Source organism: Aureobasidium subglaciale (assembly GCF_000721755.1).
Source record: "Aureobasidium subglaciale EXF-2481 unplaced genomic scaffold scaffold_17, whole genome shotgun sequence".
Lineage (NCBI taxonomy): Eukaryota > Fungi > Ascomycota > Dothideomycetes > Dothideales > Saccotheciaceae > Aureobasidium > Aureobasidium subglaciale.
In genome coordinates, this window is record NW_013566978.1 from 290,370 (window position 1) to 314,484 (window position 24,115).

Here is a 24,115-nt window from a genome sequence, read left to right on the forward strand (position 1 = left end):
TCCCATGAGTGCGGCAGAAAGCTGTCATAGAAACAAACGAGAAGGAGGACCCACCGCGGGTCTGATAACCCTGAACGCTAAACGCCCAACGAAAAAAATCTGATAAAACCGATCAGGGCTGCTCTGTACGACTTGGCAAAGAAAGATCCGGATCAGATAGCTCCTTAGCCAAGCAAGAAGATCAAAGCTTCCCTCCAGCTTTCGCTAAGCCTCGGATCTGATAAATCTTGTTTGGACACCAAGAAGCAAAGCCAATTTCGACCACCCGACCCCTGCAAGTTCACGCGAGGTCTGTCTAGCCGATGGTGTCCGCTTCATTTCGCCGCAGATCGGTGACGGTCATGTCCACTCTACTGCATGCCGATTATCTGATCCGTGTCAAAGTCTATAATCGTGTCTCAAGAAGCAAGCAAGTCGCGGTGAGGGGTATCGAGAATAGTGGAAGCTGAGGTGTACATAAGATTACGCATAAAAATGACGGAATATAGATTGAAATGCTGTGAGAACGCTGAATAACTTTTGCATGATGGATTAAAACAAGATATGATTCGTACAAGATCGTTCGTCCACTTCGTGATCTTATGGAAAAAGCTGTACATGGTTGATCTGAAGTGATCGAGGCATCTAGAACAAGACACCCTTGGTCTGGGTCTTGTTAAGCTTGACATCCTTAATGATGAACATCCATACAAGCGAAGTAGCCATGATGCAAGTACCAGCGATCAACATTCTGCTCTGAGCCATGGAGTAAGCCTGAATGATAGCATCACGGACGGGGTCGCCCATAGGATAGCTGAGTTGAGTAGCAAGGTCTTCGTAGATGGTCTCCCAGTCGGCGAGCGCCTCGGCGGGAAGATACTTCTGCAGTGCGTTGGGCATGGTGTGAGTCCAGACGGCACCAGAGATACTGCCACCAATACCACCGCCAATGTTACCAAAGACGTTGAGGAAGGCGAGAGCAGCAGCGGCGTTGTTGTGGTCAGAGGCAGACAGGACAGCAACCTGCTGAGAGATAATCATAGTTCCGCCGGCAAAAGCGATGAAGATCTGGCACATGATAGTGTAGCCGACAGAGAATCCAGGTCTACGGAAGTAGATCATCAGACCAATACCGAGGATGTAGAGAGGAACGGCGATCCAAAGCAACCAGCGGAAGCGACGAGTACCCTTGATGGCGAATCCGACACAGAAGAGCCACACACCAGAGACGACATCGAAAATGCTGGCAATGTAACCGGCAGTAGCAAGACTGGTACCGAAGACGACCTGAAGGTAAGAGGTGAAGTAATCATACCAACAGTAGTATGAAATCTGGTAGGTGGCATCGATCAGACAAGCACCAATGACCGTTCTATTAGCGAGGAGCTCCCAGGGCAGGAAAGGCACAGGAGCGAGGAAGCGTTCGGCAACAGCGAAACCTATCAGGCAGCAGAAACCAATGACAAGCATGACAATGATGTGAGGTGACTTCCAGTCGTCTTCAGCAGATCCAGCAATGGTGAAAGGAAGCAAGAAAAGAGCGAGACCAGCAGTCAAGAGGAAGACACCTAGGACATCGAACTCGATAACATAGTACCAGACACTTTGCTTGAAGGTTCTACCGCTCTTGGGCTTGTCCTTGAGAAGTCCGTTCTTCTTAGCCTTGGAACGGAAGTAGCGCAGCAGACCGAAGAAAGGAAGGACTACAGCAGGCAGAACGATACAGAAAGTTCCGTATCCCCAGCGCCAGTTGGTTGCGTAAAATTGCTCAGCGGAAGCAGGACCAGCGTATGCGGTGATGATGTATGGAGAAGAAGTCAAAGCATAAGCCAGACCTCTGCTGCGGAGAGTTGAGGTATCGATGGTAACGACATCAACACAGAAGATGATACCGGCAGAACCAATGGCGTAAAAGACCTGGGCTGCACAGTAGGTTCCAATATCGTTGCAGGTTGCCGACAAGATCAAGCCCAAGAGGAAGAATACAAGCATGATCAGGAGACCAACGGTACGGTCCCACAGGTTAAGCACCTTGGCCAAAGGCATGTAGGTTGCAGCTCCCATGATAGACGAGATAATGGAAATGACGGGGAGCAGGGAGTGCGATTCGAAACCAGACGTAATGTAGGCGGACAGATTGCCGGTGATGTTGGACTGGAAAGCGTTTACGCAGTAGATACACCACATCCTATTGCAATGTTAATTGGTTTCCAATGCTGTTCCAAAGCCAGCCAATACTTACAGGGCGTAAGTTGCGATCATAGAAGACTTAGTCCATGACAACGTGATGGCTTCAGCCTGTGTGACACCAGCTTGAGCATCCTCATTGGGAACCTCATCACTGGCCTGGTCCGCCGTCACCTCGTCCTGTGGGTGCTTGGAGTCTCCGTGGGGACCATATCTCTCTGGATCCTGGAGATGCATCTCTGTAGTTCCGGACTCCGAAACTGAACTAGAGCTGCCCTCTTGCGGATCAGATGATGAGAAGAACTTTCTCCTCAATGCTGAAGGCATTCTGGCTGTAGTCCTCTAGAAAATAGAGAAAGTAAGGATGATAGGAATGATACTTCAGATTAGAAGTCTCCTTGTGGAGAAATAGAGTACTTTAATCTTTTTCTCTGAAAGGATTCCAGCTGAGAGGGAAAAATGGAGCCATGCCTCACGGTCGGGGTCCTGTTGGGTTTAACGGTACTGGAACTCCCTAGCGTGAAAGGCCAAGGATCAGGGCGGATCAGATTGCAATTGATCGATTTTGCTGGGGCCCCGAAACGTGTTCAGCACCGGAAACAAGTCAGGCGATTTCGGTAATTTTGTGCGCGCTCACGCAAAGCTGATTCAGAGCCCTACTAGGCTTCATCCACCGTCGCGCCTTGCAGGATACATCCGGTCCGCTACGAGGAACCGCCGGCACAATTTCGATCAGATAAGATTCGACCAAGGATCAGTGGGACGAAGTCGTACCCGCTGGTGGTGGCTGCAAGTGCTGGCACCAACGTAATTTCGGCGCCTCTGGAATATTGGGCGGAGAGAGACGAGGCTTTTTCTCGGGCGTTGTGCTGCGATTTTTGGAGGGCTCCGGCGTCGGGACCCACGCAGTGCCTCCACACAAGCGCCCAACGGCCCTGTACCATCAATGAGTTCATCAAGATCATCAGATTATCTTATCTAGCGCGGCGGCAATGCGCAAACGACGTCGCCTTAGCCTGCCGGTCGAACTTGTCGACAACGATTGACAGTGCAAGCTTTCGTAATAGCTTCTTTGTTGCCCAGCACGCGTCGGCTAACTCGTATGACTTTATGACTCTGCTTGCACAGGGCGTGTCGTGCAAAATGTAGGTAGACCCACCGACTTTTGATGGTGGCCACTCACTCTTTTGGTACTCTGCATCATTCCGTTTCTTTGTAGCATTTTTATCAGATCGAATATTTTGAGGTCCAGGCGCACTTTTTTGCCTTGAAGGATCCCGCGGACTGCTCATCTCCAGCAAGACACTACTCGGGACACAACGGCATTGAGTTGCCCTTCGTCGGTGAACTTGATGGTCAAAGTCACATACTAGCGACTCCATCATAGCGCATAACGGCACTGCCAGAAGTCGAACAGATCAAGTCCATCATGGCAGGCTTCATCCAGAAACTTGGAGGCTATCCTCGTCTGCTACTTGCAGGAAATCCCACAACACGCGACATAGGCACATTGTTACTCGGAATCATAAGTTCAATAGCAGCTGGAGTACCATTTCCAATCATCGGTATCCTGTTCGGTCAACTTCTGGATGACTTCAACGCTGCGACTTGCGACCAAGCAACAGATGCTGGAGATGGCGACCAAGGAAGCATCAACAGCACTATTCTGATCATCTTCTACCTGGCAATTGCTCAATTCGTCTGTATCTACGTGCATTTGACATGCTGGACTCTGAATGGTGCTAGGCTAGCACAGAGACTTCGTGAGAGCTATCTCCAAAACTTGCTCAGACAGGAGCCATCATTCTTCGACAATCTACCCCCAGGAGAGGTCGCATCCAGACTCCATGGAGACATCCAGACTATCCGCTCTGGTACCGCTGAAAAGGTCGGCATCTGTCTTTCCAGTCTATCCTTCTTTGTCACAGCATATATCGTAGCATTCATCAAGGACTGGAAATTGGCTGCAGAATTGCTTTCTCTGATTCCGGCTTACTTCATCATGTCCATTGTTGGAAGTCACTACATCGAGAAGTACTCTGGTATGGTCTCTGACTATGCTGCATCTGCCGCATCTATTGCTTCCGAGGCGCTGAATAACATCATGGTTGTCCAAGCTTTTGGTGCCAACGCTCGCCTGGAAAAGAAGTTCTCGGATGCCCTCAGATCATCTGAGCGCGAAGGTATTAAAAAGGCTACTGCTGTCGGTATCCAAAGTGGTGTCCTGTACTTTGTCGCATATGCTGCCAACGGTCTTGCTTTCTGGCAAGGAAGCAAGCGTATCGCAGACTCGGTTGAGGGTAAAGCTGGAGGCACCACTGTGGGTGCCACTTTCACCGTCATCTTCATCCTGATTGAAGCTACTCTGCTTCTCAGTCAGGTTGCACCTTTTGTCCATCTTTTCTCGGCAGCTGTTGGTTCATTCAACAAGCTCCGTGGAGACATCGACCGTGAACCTCTAATCGATGGACACACCAAGTCCGGTCTTGCACTTCCTGAATCTGGAGTTGGTTTCGAGTTCAAGGATGTCTCATTTACATACCCATCAAGACCCGAAATCACCGTCCTCGACAAGATCAGTCTCTCGATTCCCGCCAACAAGCATACCGCACTCGTCGGCCTCTCTGGTAGCGGCAAGTCGACTATCGCTGGCCTAGTGAGCAGACTGTACGATCCTACCGAAGGTCAGATCACATTTGACGGCCAGGACGTCCGTACGCTCAATGCTCGCGACCTTAGAAGCTTCATGAGCTTAGTCCAGCAGGAGCCCTCGCTTCTTGATCGCTCTCTTCTCGAGAATATTGCGCACGGTCTGATCAACTCCAGCGATCCCGACCACGCACACTTCAGAGACATCCTCCTCGGCTCTGACCTTGCAGACGTTGCTGCAGAAATTCGTGAAGGCACCGACCTCATGGCTGCGGCAGAGAAGCGCGGCCCAGCTGTCGTCGAAATCACCGTCTTGGTCAAGAGAGCTGCGACACTTGCAGATGCAGATCAATTCATCGTTGCTCTTCAACAAGGCTATGGTACAGTCGTTGGCTCCAGCGGACGTCTCATCAGTGGTGGTCAGAAGCAGCGTATCGCTTTAGCGAGAGCTCTTGTCAAAAACCCTGCTGTGCTAATTCTCGATGAAGCCACTGCCTCTCTTGACTCAAGGAGCGAGCAACGCATTCAGCGTGCAATCAATAGCATTACCAGCGGAAGAACTGTCATCACTATTGCTCACCGTTTGGCCACTATTACTGCTGCAGACAACATCATCTGCATGCACAAAGGACACATTCTTGAGCAGGGTACTCATTCCGAGCTGATGGTAGCTGGTGGAACCTACGCCGACATGGTCAAGATGCAGACTCTTGGAAACATGTCGGACTCAAAGAATGCCGGCGTTGGCACCGATAGCATCAGTGTGTCTGATCGCACCTCAATTGGCGATATCGAGAAGAAGAGCATGTACGAAGACGAGATGAACGCCGAGAAGGCAGAGTTGTCGGCCACTGAGACCCCTGTCAGAAATTCTGGAGAGGATGAAGAGGACGAAGAGCTTCCTGTACCTCCCAAAACCCTCTGGGACCTGGCAAAAGGTTACGGGCCAGCACTGAGACCGCACATACTTTATATACTCGTAGCCTTCATCGGCTCTGTCTGCGTTGGTGGTGCGTTCTCTGGTGAAGCAGTCATCTTCGGTAACACTGTCGGCAGTCTGAACCCTTGCCACAGTCCCAGCAGAATCCGCAATCGTGGTAATTTCTACGGTCTCATGTTCTTCATCCTTGGCATCATCGAGTTCTTTGCCAACTTGGTCAGTTGGACTGGTTTCGGTTGGGTTTCGGAGAAGGTCGTATACACTGTCAGAGTCTTGTCGTTCAGATCGTTGTTCGAACAAGATTTACAATGGCATCAGTCAGAGGGTCGTACACCTGCCCTGCTTCTCTCGTACATCACCAGAGATGGTAACGCTTTGGCTGGCTTCAGTGGTTCTGTCGTCGGCACTCTGTTTTCTATCACGGTCAATCTCATCGCTGCCATCATCCTCACTCACATAATTGCCTGGAGAATCGCCTTGGTGTGCTTGTCTCTTGTACCGCTACTCCTCGGAGCCGGTCTCATGGAGCTCCGTATCTTGGGCAAGTTTGAAGAAAAGCACGAGACTGCCTACACCAAGTCAGTCGACATCGGTGTTGAAGCTATTACCTCAATCAAGACTATTGCTTCTTTCTCGCTCGAAGAAGAGATTCTGCGAACGTACAGACGATCTCTCAAGGGACCTCGTAAGGACACTCTCAGCGTCACCCTGCAGGCCAGTCTTTGCCAGGCTATCACCTACTTCCTTGGTAATTGTGTCAATGCACTTGCCTACTGGTGGGGCTCCAAGCAGATCTTGAACGGCAACTACACTCAAACACAGTTCCTGATTGTCGTCTTCTCGCTCCTTGTTGGAGCGCTACTGTGGTCACAAATGTTCGCTCTGGCGCCTGAGATCTCTGCTGCACGCAACGCGATGGCTAGAATCTTGAGCTTGATCCAGATCGGCAAGGACAAGATGGCCGGCAATGTTCGTCCTATTGACATGTCGTTGGAGGACAACAATGTCGAAGCTATGGCTGAGACGAAGACCTCGCATCTGACAAACAACAAGGCTTCCAGCGTTGAGATGCGAGATGTTCACTTCTGTTACCCGGCACGACCGGATATTAAGGTCATGAATGGACTCAATATCCACATCAAGCCTGGTCAGTTCGCTGCTCTCGTTGGCCCAAGTGGTGCTGGCAAGTCGACTGTCGTCTCTCTGGTTGAGCGTCTTTACGTACCTCAGTCAGGCTCGGTGCTTATCGATGGTCTCGATGTGACAAAGACTCGCGACACTTCCTTCCGCGACAGTATTGCTCTGGTGCCTCAAGAGAGCGTGTTGTTCGAAGGAAGCGTAGAGTTCAACATCGGCCTGGGTGCCCGTCCTGGTCACACCGTCAGCAAGGAAGAGATCATTGAGGCTTGCAAGCTCGCCAACGTACACGAGGTCATTGCGGCCCTACCAGAGGGCTACGACACTCTCTGCGGACCCAACGGCAGTCAATTCTCCGGCGGTCAAAAGCAACGGTTGTCCATCGCCCGCGCTTTGGTCAGAAACCCGAAGCTTCTCATTCTCGATGAGAGTACAAGTGCTCTAGACGCTGAGAGCGAGAGGCTGTTGCAGGAGGGCTTGGACAAGACGAAGGCTAAAGGCATTACGGTAATTGCTATCGCGCATCGTCTGCACACAATCAAAAAGGCAAATGTGATCTTCTTGATTGAGGCAGGAAGATGTGTCGACAGCGGTTCTCATGAAGAGCTGTTGGAGAGAAGTCTGGACTACCGCGAGTCGGTGATGCATCAGACAGTGGCGACGGATTAGATGAATACCCGAGATATTTCTCAAAAGTTTGTGCATTTTGTTTCCATCTCTTGACAATGTCTTCCTCGTCATAGCTCGTGTGATGATGGGCGTATTGCGTGTCCACAAGAATGATGCGTGAGGATATCATCACGCTGGGATTGCGCTTGCAGGGGTTCATTTGGTGCTTGCTATCGCTGGGGTTTGTAAGCGGCATATAGGGTCGCAACCTCCATTGTGGGAGCGTCAGTGAAAATCTACATTCAGTGGTGGTTCGTCTGGATAGCCCTCATCACGTTGCATGTGAGTGATGACAGAGTATCATGGTAATCAAACTCGTGCACATAGAGGGAAAGTGGTGGCTCTTTGTAGTTGACATCGTTATTGAATTTTGTTTCTGTCAAAGCGAGCTGATACGTGAATCGGAGTGAGTCGAGTCGCGATTGGTTATGGCAAGTGCTCCTCTCGTAGCAGGATCGTCTAAGTTTTGAGCGCCTTGTAATGGCTCGGAAGAGAAAGAGCGATGCGAACGATGTAAACAACGCCAATTTGCAGAACATTGCTCAAAATTGGGGGTGGTAAGGCGCAATGCGTAGATTGATCATACATTATGTCGGTCAATTAGTCTATACCTAAGTCTACTCTATCTACATTACTCGTGCATTACACCATGCGTTAACAAACGTTATATCTGACGACAAATGAAACAAGGATGCAACATGCCATCAAGGCTTGAACAATTGTTCGTTGCGGAAGAACATAAGGAAGCCAATCGGCAATACCATTTGGAACAGAAGCGACACCCAAAACTCCCAAGCACCAAGACCAGTCAAGCTGACAACCAGATTTGGGAACACAGCGCCAGGGCCAGTAGCGTCAGGTGCAGAAGCGCGAGCTGCGATAGTGGCGATCGAACCGAGCACTTGAGCGGCTGTCAAAGTGACCGCGACATGATGTCTGGTGAGTGTCTGCAAAAGCATCGTGCCAATACCGACACCACTCAGGGCATCTAGAGTACCCAGCCATAGCCAAAGACATCTTCCGGCGATCGCACTCCCGACTGTCGAGCCCCAGGGCAAGTAAAGACCCATGCCAGAAGTGCTCCAGAGCATCTGGCACCAGCGGGGTGCGCCAAGACCGGCACCGAAGATGGGCAAAAACCAAGAGTGATGCTCACTGAAACGAGACAGAGCATAGAGAGCAGCGCACCAAATGACGATAAAGAAAAGAAGCAGGAGAAGAACAATAGCCCAGACTGGAGCTTGTGTGCTGTTGAATAGGTATTGCCAATTACGTCCTGTTGGAGCCGAGAGCCAATAGTTCTGGAAGATTACGGCGACGAAGAACCAGAGGACGATCTTGCGCTTCAAGAGACTGCTGTAGAAATTTGGTACTGTGCCAGGCTGATTCCCATAATACTCAGGTAGACCGATCAGAAGAACTATGCCAATGACGACAAATAAAAGAGCGATTGGTAGCATGATAGCCAGGATGACCTTTGAGTTCATGATCGTGTCAGTATATTGCGAAGTATGGTTAGCAGCCATAAGAGTTCCCCAAGCCCAGAGCGCAGCTACCCAAAGTTGTTGTACGCCCTGAACGACAGTGGCTCTGAAGATCATAGTCTGGATCGGTACACCACCCTCACTCGCAAAGTTCAGCGCGAAGTACAGAGATCCAGAGGCAGAAGCAAATGAGTAAAGTCCAGCTCCGACGTTTTGAATCCACCCACGGCTATCCAGGGTAGCTCCAAAGGGAGCCAGGCCGACGAAGAAGAATGCCAGTCCATAGAAGAAGAAAGGTAGGGCGAGTGCGTACTTGGATGCGAGTCTGCGAACCATTGCCCACCAGAAAAGTGATGCAGCCAGATAGATTGAGGCGACGACGTAGAGCTTGGAAGCGTTCTCGCCTTGCGCACCCGTCAAAATGGTCACTTGATGGCTGTTGACGGCGACAATCTGGCCGAAAGCCAACAGGTAAGCGTACAACGGCCAGTCAGGAGCCAAAAAAGGAATTTTCGACATCAACAGTAGCTTGAGACCGGTGGGAGCCTTATAGTTACCAGTGAAGAATTGCTCGACACTAGGTTGAGAGCCAATACTGTTTGTGCGATCGCTCTCACTGATCGAAGCTTCACGGATCGTCACCGAGACACTCTTCTTCTTGCCGCCCACATCGGGTGCAGAGATCATAGATCGGCCAAGCTTGGCCTCACCAAACCGCTGGTACCAGTTCTTCTGGGCTGATTGCAAGAACGTTTCAATGCAGAGCTTGCCTTCAGAATTCTTAGCGTTCAAGGAGCCAAGCATAGTCTCGTATATGCGATAGTAGTCCATCTGACTGTCGGTGAAGTCCTTGTCGACTTGTTGTAAACGATAATCGGTCTTCTCGCCCACGACTTCGTCGACACTAAGCGTCGAAGAACGTCTGTAATGGGCAAGTGTAGGTCTCGTAATCTCGCCCGGCAGACTAGGTTCCTCTGAAAAGCCAAAGGCGGGGCTGAAGATAGCTCCGTTCAAGCTTCCAGCTGTGCTAGGTCGACACATAGGCGAAGATGGTGGTAATACGCCGACCTCATCCCTTATTTCGTCGCTTTCAGCCACGATGCCGTCGCCATTTTGCTCGAACGGCGATCTTCGCGATACTGGAAAGAGCGAGGACATCCTACGTCTGAATTGCATGAACTGCTCCGACGATGGGTGGGCGGGATACAGCAGCGATGAAAGTCGGCGTCTGAATTGAGGCTGCGATATCGGCGGAGCGGGAGAAGAACTTCTTGAGGCTGTTGGAGAAGTCACGCGTGACTGGATCCGTGAACGAGGCGGCGAACTGGTTGGTGTACTGAAAGTTGATGTCGTGCCGTTTTGGACCTTCTTGTTGAGTTTGATTGCCTTCAACTGCAAAGCCTCGAGATCTTCTACCCATTGGGCGACTGGAAACCTCTGTTGCTTCGACCTAGCTCGCATCAGCGCACGTGTTTGCTGATCTGAAGCCAAAGCACCGTTTATGCACTTCTTAAATTGCGATGTCAGGTGTTTGGTCGAAGAGCTCTCAACAGAGAACCACCATCCAGGCATCTGTCCGAGGCCGCCTACCCTAGCTCCGATGCCGAGAGCTCCCTTGCGACCGAATTCGACGGAGACCAAGCCAAATGGCTCATCACGCGAAGGTATCAGAGCGAACTCTGCACCAGCGTGGACGAATGGTGGGATATACACAAACATGGGCTTCGAATAGACTCTTCCAGGATATTTCTTCATCAGGAAGTCGAGCTTGAGAGCAGCAAACTTTCCATAGAGGTCGATCACAGGACCCACACAGATCAGTTGTGCCTTTGGATTCTTTTCGAGCACAGATGAGAATACATCTGCGATCAAATCAATTCCTTTCTGCATCGACCAACGACCGACAAAGACGAAGAGTTCGGCCGATTCGTCAACGGTCAAGTTGGCCCACTCCTGTGCTTGCCTTCGTTTCGCTCCACGCGAACTTTCAAACTCCTGGTCGATGATGACATTGGGATTTGGGAGACACTTATCAAATTGCTCTGTATCAGCTGGGTCCGGGTTCGGAAGGATGCCCACAGAAATTGACCAGAAAATTGGGTATCTTGCGAACGAGCGAGCACCATATTTCTTCGATACTCCAACTGCTCCAAAGCCTTTCTGGTGCACACGGAGATAGCTAGCCCCGGCATGCAACAAGTTGAAGTTATCACCCCACTGGACGTATTTTCGTATCGTAGCCTTATCCAGATTGAAGACATCACTCATCTCCTGCATTTTCTGAGGCGTACTGAGCGACCATAGCCCTTGGAACTCAGCGTTATGGAGTGACAAACAAACGGGGATGACTCTAGGAAGCAGGTGGAGCGGGGCCACTGCTCCGTGGTAGTCGTTGATGTGGTAAATATTGATCTCGGGATACCTTCTCATGACTTCGGCGATGCAAGAGTTCCAAGCGGAGTAGTAAATCGCACTGTCGAGGTCGTCCATTCTAGCCGGATACGGCTCCTTTTTGGTTTGTTGTCGGAAGAGTGGTGCATCGAGCAGTACATAAGTGATTCTGCCAACAACGTGGACTTGACAGTCAATCAGATAGGGCTTACCCATGATAGTGATCTGAATGGGCTCGACCACGCGGTCAATCGGATAGACAACATCTCCAACACACGGTACAACCCAGATGAGGTTATGCTTGTCCAAGTGCTTTCCCATCAATGATGCCATCACACCGAGGCCTCCAATCTTGATCGAGATGTTCCACTCATCAGCGATATTGTACTCCATAGTGGCAATTAGGATCGTCCTTGGAGCCTCGCTCGTAACGACATCCTGGTTGATTTCAGTTGCACCAGAAACACTTCGTTTCTCTGAGACTTTATCAAAGGTGAAATGTGGTATATCTGTGATACTCGTCTTCTTTTGAAACTGACTGAAAGGATAACTTCGCTTCGTGAGGCCAATAGAGTTGTACTTCAGGCGGTAGAATGAGCCGTGATACACTGCAACGGCTAAGCAGGCAGTGATTAGCGGAAAGCAAGCCAGGATGATATACAACGTAAGCTGTCTCTGCGCAGACCCGATGGGAGAGATGGTATAGCGTAGTGAGCCATCGTTTATTGACACCGCATATGCAGTGTGAGGCCAGTGTGGTGCGGTGATGTTGATCTGATTGAAGGACAGACTGTCAGGCGGAACAAAATCGACGACCATATCTCCATCCACGTCTCCGAATGCAGCTGATTTGTCGGGAGCTCCGTCAGGATTCATGCCCCAGACGTTGAGGATCACCGACGTGGGCCACTCCGAAGACAGATCAAAGTTCCAAACGCCTTCTAAGTCTTGGTGCATTTGATCGTCCAAGCCACCATCATAACCATATTGGTTCCATGGGCCCTGTACGTGGACATGAGGCCAGCGCTTGGGTACTTCGGAGTCGAGATCAGAGTGCTGAATATGGTCTGTAGACCCAATCAAGTTCGAGTAGTACTGCGTCACGACATGCACACCACTCCATCGTTGAGCATCGGTCCCGGACCACGCTTGTTCCTCGATCTCTACTTCGTCACCAGTATAGGAAGTCCAATTTGACCAGCTGGAGCCGTAGTTGGTAGAGAAGCGCCACAGTGTAGCTCCAGCGGCTTTTGGTATCAGAACTAGCTGGCCAGTAGTGGACTCGCGACGAAGGAGGCCAGTAGTGTAATTAGCATTGCCAGGGAAAACAACCGGGTTCTCCTTTGTGCCCACTCGGAGCATGAAGCGATCTTTAGCGTTTGTGAATAACGTTCTGTCGGTGCTCGTTGCGTTAGCAACGGTATACGTGTGCACGCCATGGCTGACATTCATCAGCATAGCTGACCACTCGAACATGGATAAGGCCTCTCCAACAAAGCGCTGGGAGCCTTCCGCCGAGATGTTGCGGCAGACGACGCTCAAGGGCTCGAAAGCTGGGGTAATATCCGTCATAGTGTTCGACTCAAGGGTGATGGCCTGGAGAATTGAGTCACAATCCATCGCTCGGCTGAAGAGCAGTGTAACAGGAATTGAGATCGTATCGTTCAGGTCTACGGTAGTTTCAATTCTTGAATCGTGACGAGGTACAGCACCAGTAATGACTGGTGCAGCTGCAACGAATTTGTCGATCGGAACGAAGGCACGGAACCCCCAAGGTTCGAGCTCAATGCCAGGTAAGCAGCCGTTGACTTCGTCTGAGCCCTCGATGCCTAGTTTCGTCGTGGATGAGTTCAGCGTGTACTCTTGGTATGGATAGAACAAGTTCTTGACAGTGGTTCCTTCGGGAAATGGCGCAACGAGAGAGCCAGATGAGTTGCGGCAGTCATATGAGTAGTAAGTGGTCTCATTCTGGTTCGAGAAGAGGAGCCAAATGCCCTGGTTCCCCATGCCTTCGCCAGCGAAGTCTTGCACATCTGGGGTACGGCCACGGTAGACCGACCAGATGCCAAGAGGCGTTGGGAGTTGTCCGCTGTGGGGAAGGAATATGTCTCTCGTTTCGAAGAAGAGCGTGGTGAGGGTAAAGCCATCGTTGAGGACTGGGTAGTGGATTCTCAACTGAAACATGCGCTTAATCAAATTCCGCAGAGGGTGGGCAGCGTTTCTCTGGTCAAGGCTGACTGTATCGTCCTCGCAAGCAGTAAGTGAATCACCAAATGGCATATCATAGTAACCATTGCCAGCAGCGCCGACTTTGTAACAGCCATGCATCTGCCAGGCCCTGGTTGACGCCATGGGTTGACGGCCAAACATATAATCGGCAGCCAAGTTTTCCAGCACCTTGTATTCGACTTCGTCGCCCCAGATAAGCTCAGGGATGCCGGGCATTTCCAAGAATGTGATGAAGAACCCAAGGACCTGCCTTTGGGTGCCATTGATCAGTGCTGGCCAACGGAAGACGTCTTGGTTGGTCGTGCCAAACATGTGCCGTGGATCAAACAGGCCAGTGTTCACATTGACAAAATCGTCAGTAAGCAGATACGCGTTCCAATGCTGCGCGAAGTCGACGCCTTCGAAGCCAATGTCGCCGTCGAGTCCCAAGAAGCGAGTCAGCGCACCATATGTGGGATAATGGAAGTTACTGCCGTCCAGTGCATTGTTGCCGAACTCGCGAATATAGCCTTCGGTGCTTCCAGTCGCAAGTTGTGCTTCAGTCTGATTGTCGAAGTAGGTGTCAGGAGACTTGCCTCTACCGAAAAAGACAGAGGAGTATTTGAGTTCACCAACAACCTCGCCGGTGATCAGGAAATTCTCTTTTCCGTAACGACGAGCGCACTCGCGCTGGTAATCTGCCCACTCAGCTAACGCCTCAATTGGCGTTTGCAGGGCCTTGTCAACTCTGAAACCGTCGATGTCAAGAGACGCAATTTGCATACAACTGAAGTGCATGACTTTTTCCAAGACGTCGTGTTTCCACAGTCTGAGGCGGTCCTGAACACTGGCAAATTTGGACAGCTGACTTTGGTATGGAGGGACATAGCCTACACCCTTCATATCTCCATACTGATCGAAGTCGGATTTTCGACACTTGTTGTCGAAGGTGGCCATGATGGACGAGTTCACGGGATATCCGTCATCATTATAAAAGACGGGGTATTGACAATCTTCGAGAATGTCGTTATCAACCTCGAAGTCATGATATCTGCGGCTGCTTTTCCAGAGTGTGTCGTACTCATGAGCGTTGAATGGAGTCGTTTGGTTCTCGAAGCCCTCGAAGCTCAGAAGGTCGCCCATGGTGCCGATTGTGTTTTCCATGATCTAGAGGTGAAGGTACAATTAGTAAGGGTACATCAGAGATCGGGATATAGCACTTGTTCGGCTAGCTAGTTCGTGGGTTTGGCTCGAAACGAAAGGAACGGTGTTCTGTGCCCAGTTTCATCGTGGCAATCAAACACGCAAGCTGGCGCACTGCATTTGGACCTCGGGCTTACGTACAGCATACATGCCACGACTATGTAACTCTTCTATCAGTTCGCGCCATTCGATGATCGTGCCGTGGTGTGCGTCGAGCAATGTAAAGTCCAATGGGCCAAAGCCGTCGCTGGCCCAAGGCTGATTGATGAACGGGGAGCCTGAAAAATATATGGCCTATAAAGTCAGCAAGGAAAACTCTCCATGAAGAGACACTATTCACCTTGATGCCGAGGTCCTGAATCCAGTCCAGATTATTCATCAAGCCTTTGGCGTCTCCGCCGAAGCGAAATTGGTTCGTGGTCCAATCATTCTCGAAGACAGTACCATTAGCGTCGTTGTTTGAAGGCTGCCCGTCCACGTAACGATCCAGCGTCAGCATGTAAAAGGGCACTCGCCAATTGGCAGGCGATGGGGTTCTCGGGTGAGCTGGCCACTCGCCCCAGTATTCAAGGGGTCCAGTTGCAGTCTCATTCTGATTGAGATTCCATAGGGCATGATCAGCAGACCAGCTAAGAGCTTGTGTTCGAGAGAAGTAGAGTGTAAAAGATAACGACAGGAGCGTGGCTGATTTGACCAGAAAAGAAGCCATGTTGAGCGGCATCGAGCCTGGATATCGCAAAACGTGGGAAAATGCCAATAGAAGATTCTGGCCACGAGTGCCACAAGATGCTAGATCATGTCAGATGTGAGCATCTTGCCACATATATACCGCCAAATCTCTCTTCTTATGGTCGAAATACTCGAACAAGGTTCGAGCATTTTCTCGACAGACGCTATTGCCTTGAGAATCTGTTGAGCTTCTCTAGCATACTGGCCTCTTCATCGGCATCACACCATGTTCTGCAAGCTCAGGCGAACGTGTGCCGACACATTGGTAATCGCATGGTCCAGTGTTGCCGGACATCTGTTCCGCGCTCAAGATCCGAACCTTTTGCTATGGATACCTTAAACGATTACCAAAAGAGGCGACAAGGGAAGTTTAAGCTTCTGCAACCATCAATACGATCCGTGTTCACAAATGATTGATGCGAGAGCTCTGAGCCAGTCTTCTTGTCGACACTCGCCTACGAGATTGCCATTAAGGTAATACTTGCTGGCCGGGATTTGCGATCAGCGTAAGCGGCATGCTCGAAGAGGACAAGATCAAACGGCAACATAAGTCTCGAGACGACATCTCGTTTAGACTGTAGTGTTTGCACGACAGAATCTGCGTTTTCGTGTCTGCCATACGGCATGAACTGATGGCGGCGATAAGTCCACACGGACTCGCGTGGAGACGTTCCAACGTCTACGGCGGCTTGACTATCATTGGATAGCTAGCGTTACGGCAGCAGTCGGCAATACTCCATTACTCGTATCATATCGTGTCGACCCAAACGACACGTTAGCTCCCTCGTGTAGATTAATCTAGATATTGTAGGGAGAGAGAAAAGGGTCGCCTCTCGTCAGCGCGTGGGGTGGAAGTGCAAGACAGCTCCTTTCTCTTGGCGTGTTTGTTGCGCATTTGTCGAGTCGAAGCATCCCTCACGCGCATCGCCCACTCTTCTACCCTGATGAACTCTCCAAATAGAGTGCGATTACTCGAGTCAAGCCCCTCTCGCAAGAACTTTATCAGTAGCTCTATATGCATTATGGAAGATGTTGGCGGTAATACCAGAAGAGGCGTTTTAACCTCGCTTAAGCTTTCCACGCCAACTCTGCCCGTTGTCAATTTCACTGCCGACCATTTTCACTGCAACCGTTGGTTCTACAGCATACCGTCGCGACCTCGAGTTGATTAGGATCGACTCTCAAATGAGACATGTATACGGGAAAAACATTAACGTCAAGTTTTTATCGAGGCAAGTCTTACAGATTTCGTCCAGAGTCGGCAAGCAGAGGCTAGATCAGTATCAGGTCGTCATCTCCCATGGCCACCATCACCACCGTTTGATGATTCGCGCACGACGTCGACGCAGCCGTAGAAGTGCATTTCCAAGGAAAAGAAGCAATTACGCTGGTTACGTGGGCTCGTAGCATGGCTGATCTCATCTGCGCGCATGTATTATCAACCTCAACATCCCTCCGTCTCACACTCAACTCTTCCATCTTCTATACGACTTCTCGTACGCGCTCGCGGAAGGGAAGCATCGGTCCGCACCGCTTGTAGTCCGGCTTAGCCTGCGATAGAAAAGATGTGGAGACGCTTGATTATCGCGAGCCTGCTTGCTGGCATTGCAGAATTCTCACACGCTACGTCCAATAGCAACAACACCGTCAACGATTCTAAACTCCAGACTTGGTGGCACGACTCCGGCGTTATCAACACAGAATCACCTGTTCAGCCGGAAGCTGTACGCCAGAGCCACTTGTATTCTGTCCAAGTTACCAACTCAGTGGACCAGACCTATTACGACTCTTTTGTTTATCAAACTATCCCACGCAACGGTCAGGGCAACATTTTGATACCCGATGACCTGACCTCAACAACTTCAGCAAGCGATGGAATCACTATTGAGGAGACCATCGGCATGACAATGTCTTGGAGTTCGTTCCTCTACTCGGCGGATGTCTGGGTAAAGGTGCACCGCCTCGATGGCTTCAGCATTGTATCTGATAGCTTTGTCATCAGACCGACCAATCACAACTTTACCACCTCTGTTACGGCCGGTGATCTCTTCATCCAAGTACCCTTCGACGAGCAGGGCAGCAAGTTCTCGGTTGAATTCAACGACAATCTGTATGAATTCCACGATGGGTGCAGCGACCCTACTTGTTCATACGTCCAAGATACCACCGCGGAAGGACCTTACTATGTCGAAAAATTTGACGACTCCATGCCGTTGATCTCTGTGGAGCCCTTGGACACTCTTCTTATCTTCGCCAGTCCTTTCGAGGACGAGTCTCTGATACCCGATCAAACCTCAGCCACCTCTCTAGTTGTATCTGAAGGTCGCATATCTGGCTTGAATACAACCAATGCCACTACTGTCATTTTTGGTCCCGGCGTATATTATGCTACTGCCACTGATTATCTTAACCTCAGTGCAACAGTCAGCTGGCTCTATTTTGCTCCAGGAGCCTATGTCAAAGGTGAAATTGAACCGCAAGCGTGGGCTGCGAAATTGAGCTAGATATACTGACTCTTTCATAGGCGCCGTAGAATATCACACCAGCTCATCTCTGATCCGAGCCACTGGACATGGTGTCTTGTCTGGTGAACAATACGTTTATCAAGCAGATCCCACCTACGGATTCCAAAACCACAATGTGGATTCTTCACCATTGCGTATGTGGAAGGGTACCATTCCTGGCGGACAGCAAACGACGTGGATAGTCAATGGGCCGACAGTAAACAGTCCGCCCTTCAATAGCATGGATTGGTATGGCGGTCTGCCAGCTTGTCTTGTCACCGACTACAAACAAGTAGGCGGCTTTTTCGGACAAACGGACGGTATGCAGGCATATCCCGGCAGTGTTTTTCAGAACATCTTCTACCACACGTAAGTATCGCATCATGAAGGCCAACCTCACGGATGTATTCTGACTATGTTGTGACAGAAACGACGACACGATAAAGGTTTATCATTCTGACGTCACCATATCAAACGTCATAGTACAGAAAGGCTCGACGGCTCCGATCATCCAATTCGGCTGGGCATCTCGAAACATCAGCAATATCAGAGTCAACGATATCAATATTATCCACAGTCGGTGGAACAGCAATGGTTCAAATCCAGGCCTCATTGGCAGCAACAACTTGTACGACCCTTCTACCACTTCCACAACTGCAGGAAACAGCAGCACGGCCGACACCTATTCCACAGCTAGCGATATTGTTTTATCCAACATTCGAGCTGAAGGTATTTCTGGACCATTGATGCGTATCTATGCTCTCGAAAACTTGAGCAATATTACCATCTCCAATGTCTGGATTGAAGAGTTCGGAAGCTGCAATGGATTCGAGGACATTGGTATTTCTGAGAGCTTCATGCCCGCTATGACTGACGCAAGCGGCAATAATGTTACCGTCGAAGGGTTTGTTATCGAGAACTTTGTTGTTGGAGATGAAAAGGTCACTCTCGATACGGCAAGCACGACCGGTAATCTATACTGGAATGCTGCCTTCGATGTAACCATAACTTAACAACAAACCTGGCTTTCCTGAGATGGCAGCGCTAGACTGAGAGAGATCTTGCTCATGTATATATCTGTAGCTCTGCTCAGTCAATATTTAGGTGAAAAAGAATATAATACGCCGATGCATCTTTTAGTAGTTTCTTAAGCTTCTGACTCGGACAATGATCCAGGCAAAGTGAGGAACACAATCAAGCCTTCGCTCGCATCACATCTACTCGAGTACCTCGACCGTGCAGCCTTCCCCGGCAGAACATCGCCAGGACATTCCTTCTGCTTTGAGTTCATCGTCTTGACGATTTGTCAGAAGGGCAACGCAGTGCATCCTCTCCCATCTCAGCAATCCTTGGTCGATTATTGCAAGGAGGGGGCTGCAGATAAACAGTGGTAAGCAGCATGAAAATTTGGTGAAAGTTTGCTTCTCAACACTGTGCTCCTCTTGTGTACACACCCACCTACTCTCCAACGCTGACAAAAGTGATGCCACCGTCCAATAGGCTGTCTGCCCATTAATGATTGCATATTCCAGACAATGAGTTGATGGCCCAATATCGGTACATGTTGTTCGCTGGCACATGGTAATTCGTCACAGCGAAGTAACAAGTACAAGAAGACAAGAGGTGACTCAGCTTTCCCATTCGCCGAAAAAACAAACAGTTTTCCGAACGGCAAAGCGCGATATCGTCGAGGAAAGGGCGTGAGCGCGGGGCGGCAAACTCTATAATTTTGGTGGGCGGGGGTTGGATAAAACAACTTCTACAACTCCCGCCTTTTTGGCCGCCTCTTTCTTCCCATTGACCTTTTGTTACAAGTATCGTCCAATATGGGTGTCGATCAAAGGGCTGGAGATATCGAGCTTTCGACTGTGGTGGAGCGAACAGAGGATGATCAATCTCAGGATCTGGAAGTCTCAAACATTTTCGGTAGAGCCGAAGACGGCGAGGTTTTCTCGCTTCCTCCGGCTGATGGTGGAAAAGACGCATGGCTGTTTTTGATCTCATGCGTTATTTTCGAAGCCGTCTCTTGGGGTGTGTCGTGGCGATGGACCAAATTACGAAGCTCCGCTTCCAATGGACACTTTGCTAACGATCTTAGGCTTCCCTTTCAGCTTTGGTGTTTTCCAGGCCTACTATGCACAGCATTTTGAGGGCAATGAATCTAGCGTCGCAGCCATCGGAACCACTGCAACAGGTCTGCTGTATGTTTCGGCTCCTTTCTGGTTCGTCCTCAACAAGATGAATCCAAGATGGCGTAGACCAAGTGTCTTTGTCGGCTTTGTCGTGATGATCGCCTCACTCATCGGTGCATCTTTCGCAAACTCGGTCAGCCAGCTCATCGCAACACAAGGTGTCATGTATGCCATCGGAGCCTCCATGCACTATTACCCTCTCTTCATATACTTGGACGAATGGTTTGTGCAAAGACGTAACTTCGCTTTCGGATGCATCTGCGCAGCTTGCGGCGCTGGAGGTGTCGTGATACCCTTTGCTCTTGACTGGGTCCTGAGGACGTATGGCTTCCGTACTGCATTGAGAGTATGGGCGATTGTTGCCGTCGTGCTCACCACGCCAGCACTCTTCTTCATGAAGCCAAGACTTCCTGTACGACACCACACCAACGTCGGACCACAGCGAGTTGAGATGGGATACTTGAAGAGCCGAACTTTCTGGATCTTGCAGTGTGCCAGTATTGTTCAGGGACTAGGCTTCTTCTTGCCAAGTGTCTACTTGTCGTCTTTTGCTCAGTCAGTTGGCTTCACTGCTGTGGATGGCACACTGGCAATTGCTCTCATCAACGGCGCTCAGATCGTTGGAGCTATGTTCATCGGATACCTAGGTGACAGATGCCATGTCACGACAGGCATTCTCGTCTGTAGTATTGGCAGCGTCGTCGCCGTGTTTGTTTTCTGGACCTTCGCCACGATCAAGCCGATGCTGTTCATCTTCGCCTTCCTTTACGGTGTCTATGCAGGAGGATACTCGACAACCTGGTCCGGCGTGGCAAAGACAGTACGCGAAAATGGCTATCCAGGAGCAGAGACTGGAATGATCATCTCACTATTCAGCTGCGGCAAGGGAATCGGTGCTGTGGTCTCAGGACCTTTGAGTGAAGCTCTTGTCAAATCAGACAGCTGGAAGTCAAAGGCGCCCTTTGCCTTCGGGACTGGCTATGGTTCGCTGCTTGTGATGACTGGTGTAACTGCTTTCGTTGGCGGATCTGCTTGGTACGCGAAACAGTTCAAGTTGATCCATTGAAGCCCGTTGTGTATGTAGCATAAAAGCTTTGTCGCTTCGTATTAGACCTTAACATCTTCGTAATACGATGAGCCATGTTTTCTTCAGTCAAAACAATCTTGGAATACGAAGATCTGGTGATTGTGAAAGGATCCAAACGACAAGTAAACGCTTCTTGAACGAACATCGCCTGCACCAAATGTTGTCCGGTGTACACATACACGCCATATCTGCAATTCACCTTATCCCCGGATGTAGAATAAAGAGAGTTATCAAGGCCTCGTGTTGGCTATTGATCGTTGCAGATGACGACGTTTGGCTGTCGCGTTTGGCGACGCGACATGGAGCGCGACTTCTTGTTTCGCATTCGGAATCCGCGAATGCCGCGCTCGTATATCCGTTACCGATCAAGCAGACATGACGTTGCACTACGACAACATTCAAAACATGACAATGGTGAGGGATTCAGCAAAGGAAGCAAAACAACTTTTGTAGCATGGTCTAGGTCTCATGTATAGAATGTATAGAATATTAGGTAGTTAGGTAGCAAAGAGTGTCTTGAGACCGAAATTCATAATATGCATCATGCGATCGACCGTTTCTTCGAGAAGAGGTCTTCGTATTTTCTCTTCATGCGTGTTGTGTGTGGTCTAGACGACAACACCCTTGATCTGCTTCTTGTTGCCGAGGTTGATGTCGCGCCAGATCCAGACAGCGATGAAAGTGAGAGCAGTGATAGAGGTGGCCGCGATACACATGTCTCTTTGAGCAATTCCGAATGCAACTCCAATTGCGTCTCTGGTCGGGGTACCAGGAGGATACTCGAGAGCGTTCAGATAGCTTGTGTAGACCGAGGTCGCGACGTCGGCGGGTAGGCGCTTGTTCAATTCAGCTGGATAGACGTTGGTCCAAATGCCACCCGCAATGGAGTCGCCGATAGCGCCCCCGACAGATGATGCAAGGTATAGGAGTGCAAGAGTCGTGGCGAAGTCTGCGTGAGTGCCCGCGGCGAGAGCTGCAACTTGGTGGCAAGGTACCAAAGTTCCACCAGCCTGGAAATAAGTCAGCGAGGCTCTTACAGACAAGATCAAAGGCGAAAAATTACGTATGCCACGAATATTTGCGCGCAAACTACGTAGCGAGGAGCGACTCCGGGTTGTCTGAAATAGATCATAAGACCGGTTCCCATCATGTATAGCGGCTAAAATCGATTGTCAGCGAGGGAAAACGACTTTCGGCTGCACGTAACACCTACCACGGAGACGAGAGCAATCCACTTGTAACGCTTGGTCCACTTGACAAGTATACTACACATTGTCAGTCAAAGTTCAAAAGATCAAAAGGAGAAAATGGGAATCCTACCCGGTAATCACTCCGAAGAAGCAAGAGCCTACAGTGTAAATTTCGCCCATGTACGTAGCATCGCGAGTGTTGAGACCAAGGACGACCTGTTTGATTTCATCAGCCTGCGATCAGACAGCACATGAACTATTGCTTACCTGGTTGAAGGTGTAGTAGTAGAGGTTCCAGCAGTAGAACGCGGCATACAGACTGGAGATGCACAGCACTGAACCAAAGACAGTACGATCCTTCAGTCTGATCCAGGGCAGGAAGGGTTTGCTTGCACCGAAGCGCTCCCAGACAGGGAACAAGCAGAGAATAACGAAGCCGATCACCAGCATGGAGATGATGCTTGCGCTCTTCCACTGTCCGGCGACCGAAGTTGCGAGGGAGAAAGGAAGTAGGAACAGGACGAATCCTGCAACAAGCAAAAAGACACCAACGATGTCAAATTCGACGAAGTAATGAGTGAAAGTTCCGTACCATCCGCGTGCAGGTGACTCGGTGCGCTTGTAAAGACCCAGCTTTTCGGCCTTTCTCTGGTAGTAGTAGAACACGCCGCAGAGAGGAAGGCAGGCGACGGGAGTGACAATAGCAAAGGTACCATACCCCCATCTCCAGCCAGCTCCGTTGACGAAGCTTGAGACGGCATATGGAGTAGTGAAAGCAGTACAGATGAAAGGAGTCTGAGAGATGGCCAGCATGAGAATTCGGTGCTTCAGTCTTGTGGTGTCGGCGATGAAGACCGTCATGACATAGTACATGCCATCGTAGCCAATATAGTAAATGACCGATGCAGCAGCATACGTCTGGACGTTGTTCGAAGCGGCGAAGATAATCAATCCGATTATACAGATACACATCATGATGAAGAAGCCTTCTGCACGACCCCAAATATCGATGATTTTGGCAGTCGGCAAACGCAACACTCCACCAATGATGGAGCTCATCACAGAACTGACTGACAGCAGCTGCGATGTGCTGAAATCGGCGTTGGCGTAGTTACCCAGGTATCCAGTGATGGTACTCATGAGAGCAATCTCGAAATACACAACGTAAATCCTATCGTCAATCAGAAAATATCTTTCGCGTGAAATAACGCATTTAGGTACCAGATGTAAGTCAGCCATAGCGCTCGCTTGTTCCATGCAAGAGTGACACCCTCAGCTTTCTGAACACCGGCTTGGTAATCTGGATCAACTTTTTCTCCAGCATAAGCGGCACCAGTCCCAGATGCAGGGCTTTTCGTATGTCCATAGTCTTCTTGGTATGGCGGCTCAAAGCTGTTCGGACTGCTGGAAGCTGTCAAGCCGTTTTCTTCCTTGACGACGTCATCGGGCTCTTCATCTTCCTGAGAGTGGTAGAAAGGATTGATGTATGGCCTGTCCAGAGCATGCAAAAACCCCATGATGGAAAAAGGACCCGATCAAAATCAGGTACGCAGAATAAGGGTCTAG

General features: G+C 50.0%; 8 protein-coding genes across 8 annotated transcripts; 3 read left to right on the forward strand and 5 right to left on the reverse strand.

Annotated features, from left to right (window-relative positions):
• Positions 1 to 624: 624 nt before the first annotated feature.
• AUEXF2481DRAFT_47623 (uncharacterized protein) lies at positions 625 to 2,403 on the reverse strand (the record flags this gene model as incomplete). The annotated part of the gene is made up of 2 exons (XM_013486386.1): positions 625 to 2,167; positions 2,222 to 2,403. The coding sequence occupies 2 exons, from the start codon at positions 2,401 to 2,403 to the stop codon at positions 625 to 627; spliced, it is 1,725 nt and encodes a 574-aa protein (XP_013341840.1).
• Positions 2,404 to 3,595: 1,192 nt separating this feature from the next.
• Positions 3,596 to 7,561, forward strand: AUEXF2481DRAFT_47624 (uncharacterized protein; the record flags this gene model as incomplete). Its single annotated transcript, XM_013486387.1, has 1 exon — positions 3,596 to 7,561. One exon carries the CDS (start codon positions 3,596 to 3,598, stop codon positions 7,559 to 7,561), a length of 3,966 nt encoding a protein of 1,321 aa, XP_013341841.1.
• A 121-nt stretch (positions 7,562 to 7,682) lies between these two features.
• On the reverse strand, positions 7,683 to 8,183 carry AUEXF2481DRAFT_337946 (uncharacterized protein). The gene has a single exon (XM_013486453.1). The coding sequence runs from the start codon at positions 8,098 to 8,100 to the stop codon at positions 7,804 to 7,806; it is 297 nt and encodes a 98-aa protein (XP_013341907.1). The 5' UTR covers positions 8,101 to 8,183; the 3' UTR covers positions 7,683 to 7,803.
• AUEXF2481DRAFT_42064 (glycosyltransferase family 5 protein) lies at positions 7,968 to 15,044 on the reverse strand. Its single transcript, XM_013486359.1, has 2 exons — positions 14,989 to 15,044; positions 7,968 to 14,811 (listed from the first exon to the last, which is right to left on the reverse strand). Exon 2 carries the CDS (start codon positions 14,806 to 14,808, stop codon positions 8,266 to 8,268), a length of 6,543 nt encoding a protein of 2,180 aa, XP_013341813.1. The 5' UTR covers positions 14,809 to 14,811; positions 14,989 to 15,044; the 3' UTR covers positions 7,968 to 8,265.
• Positions 14,819 to 15,665, reverse strand: AUEXF2481DRAFT_42066 (glycoside hydrolase family 13 protein). The gene is made up of 2 exons (XM_013486360.1): positions 15,188 to 15,665; positions 14,819 to 15,141 (listed from the first exon to the last, which is right to left on the reverse strand). The coding sequence occupies exons 1-2, from the start codon at positions 15,554 to 15,556 to the stop codon at positions 14,941 to 14,943; spliced, it is 570 nt and encodes a 189-aa protein (XP_013341814.1). The 5' UTR covers positions 15,557 to 15,665; the 3' UTR covers positions 14,819 to 14,940.
• A 1,476-nt stretch (positions 15,666 to 17,141) lies between these two features.
• Positions 17,142 to 19,093, forward strand: AUEXF2481DRAFT_31361 (glycoside hydrolase family 49 protein; the record flags this gene model as incomplete). Its single annotated transcript, XM_013486312.1, has 3 exons — positions 17,142 to 18,039; positions 18,101 to 18,449; positions 18,508 to 19,093. 3 exons carry the CDS (start codon positions 17,142 to 17,144, stop codon positions 19,091 to 19,093), a joined length of 1,833 nt encoding a protein of 610 aa, XP_013341766.1.
• Positions 19,094 to 19,859: 766 nt separating this feature from the next.
• Positions 19,860 to 21,578, forward strand: AUEXF2481DRAFT_81546 (uncharacterized protein). Its single transcript, XM_013486419.1, has 2 exons — positions 19,860 to 20,111; positions 20,179 to 21,578. The coding sequence occupies exons 1-2, from the start codon at positions 19,907 to 19,909 to the stop codon at positions 21,336 to 21,338; spliced, it is 1,365 nt and encodes a 454-aa protein (XP_013341873.1). The 5' UTR covers positions 19,860 to 19,906; the 3' UTR covers positions 21,339 to 21,578.
• Positions 21,579 to 21,967: 389 nt separating this feature from the next.
• On the reverse strand, positions 21,968 to 24,066 carry AUEXF2481DRAFT_47634 (uncharacterized protein; the record flags this gene model as incomplete). The annotated part of the gene is made up of 6 exons (XM_013486389.1): positions 21,968 to 22,369; positions 22,423 to 22,518; positions 22,573 to 22,624; positions 22,680 to 22,765; positions 22,817 to 23,720; positions 23,771 to 24,066. The coding sequence occupies 6 exons, from the start codon at positions 24,064 to 24,066 to the stop codon at positions 21,968 to 21,970; spliced, it is 1,836 nt and encodes a 611-aa protein (XP_013341843.1).
• Between the last annotated feature and the right edge of the window lie 49 nt (positions 24,067 to 24,115).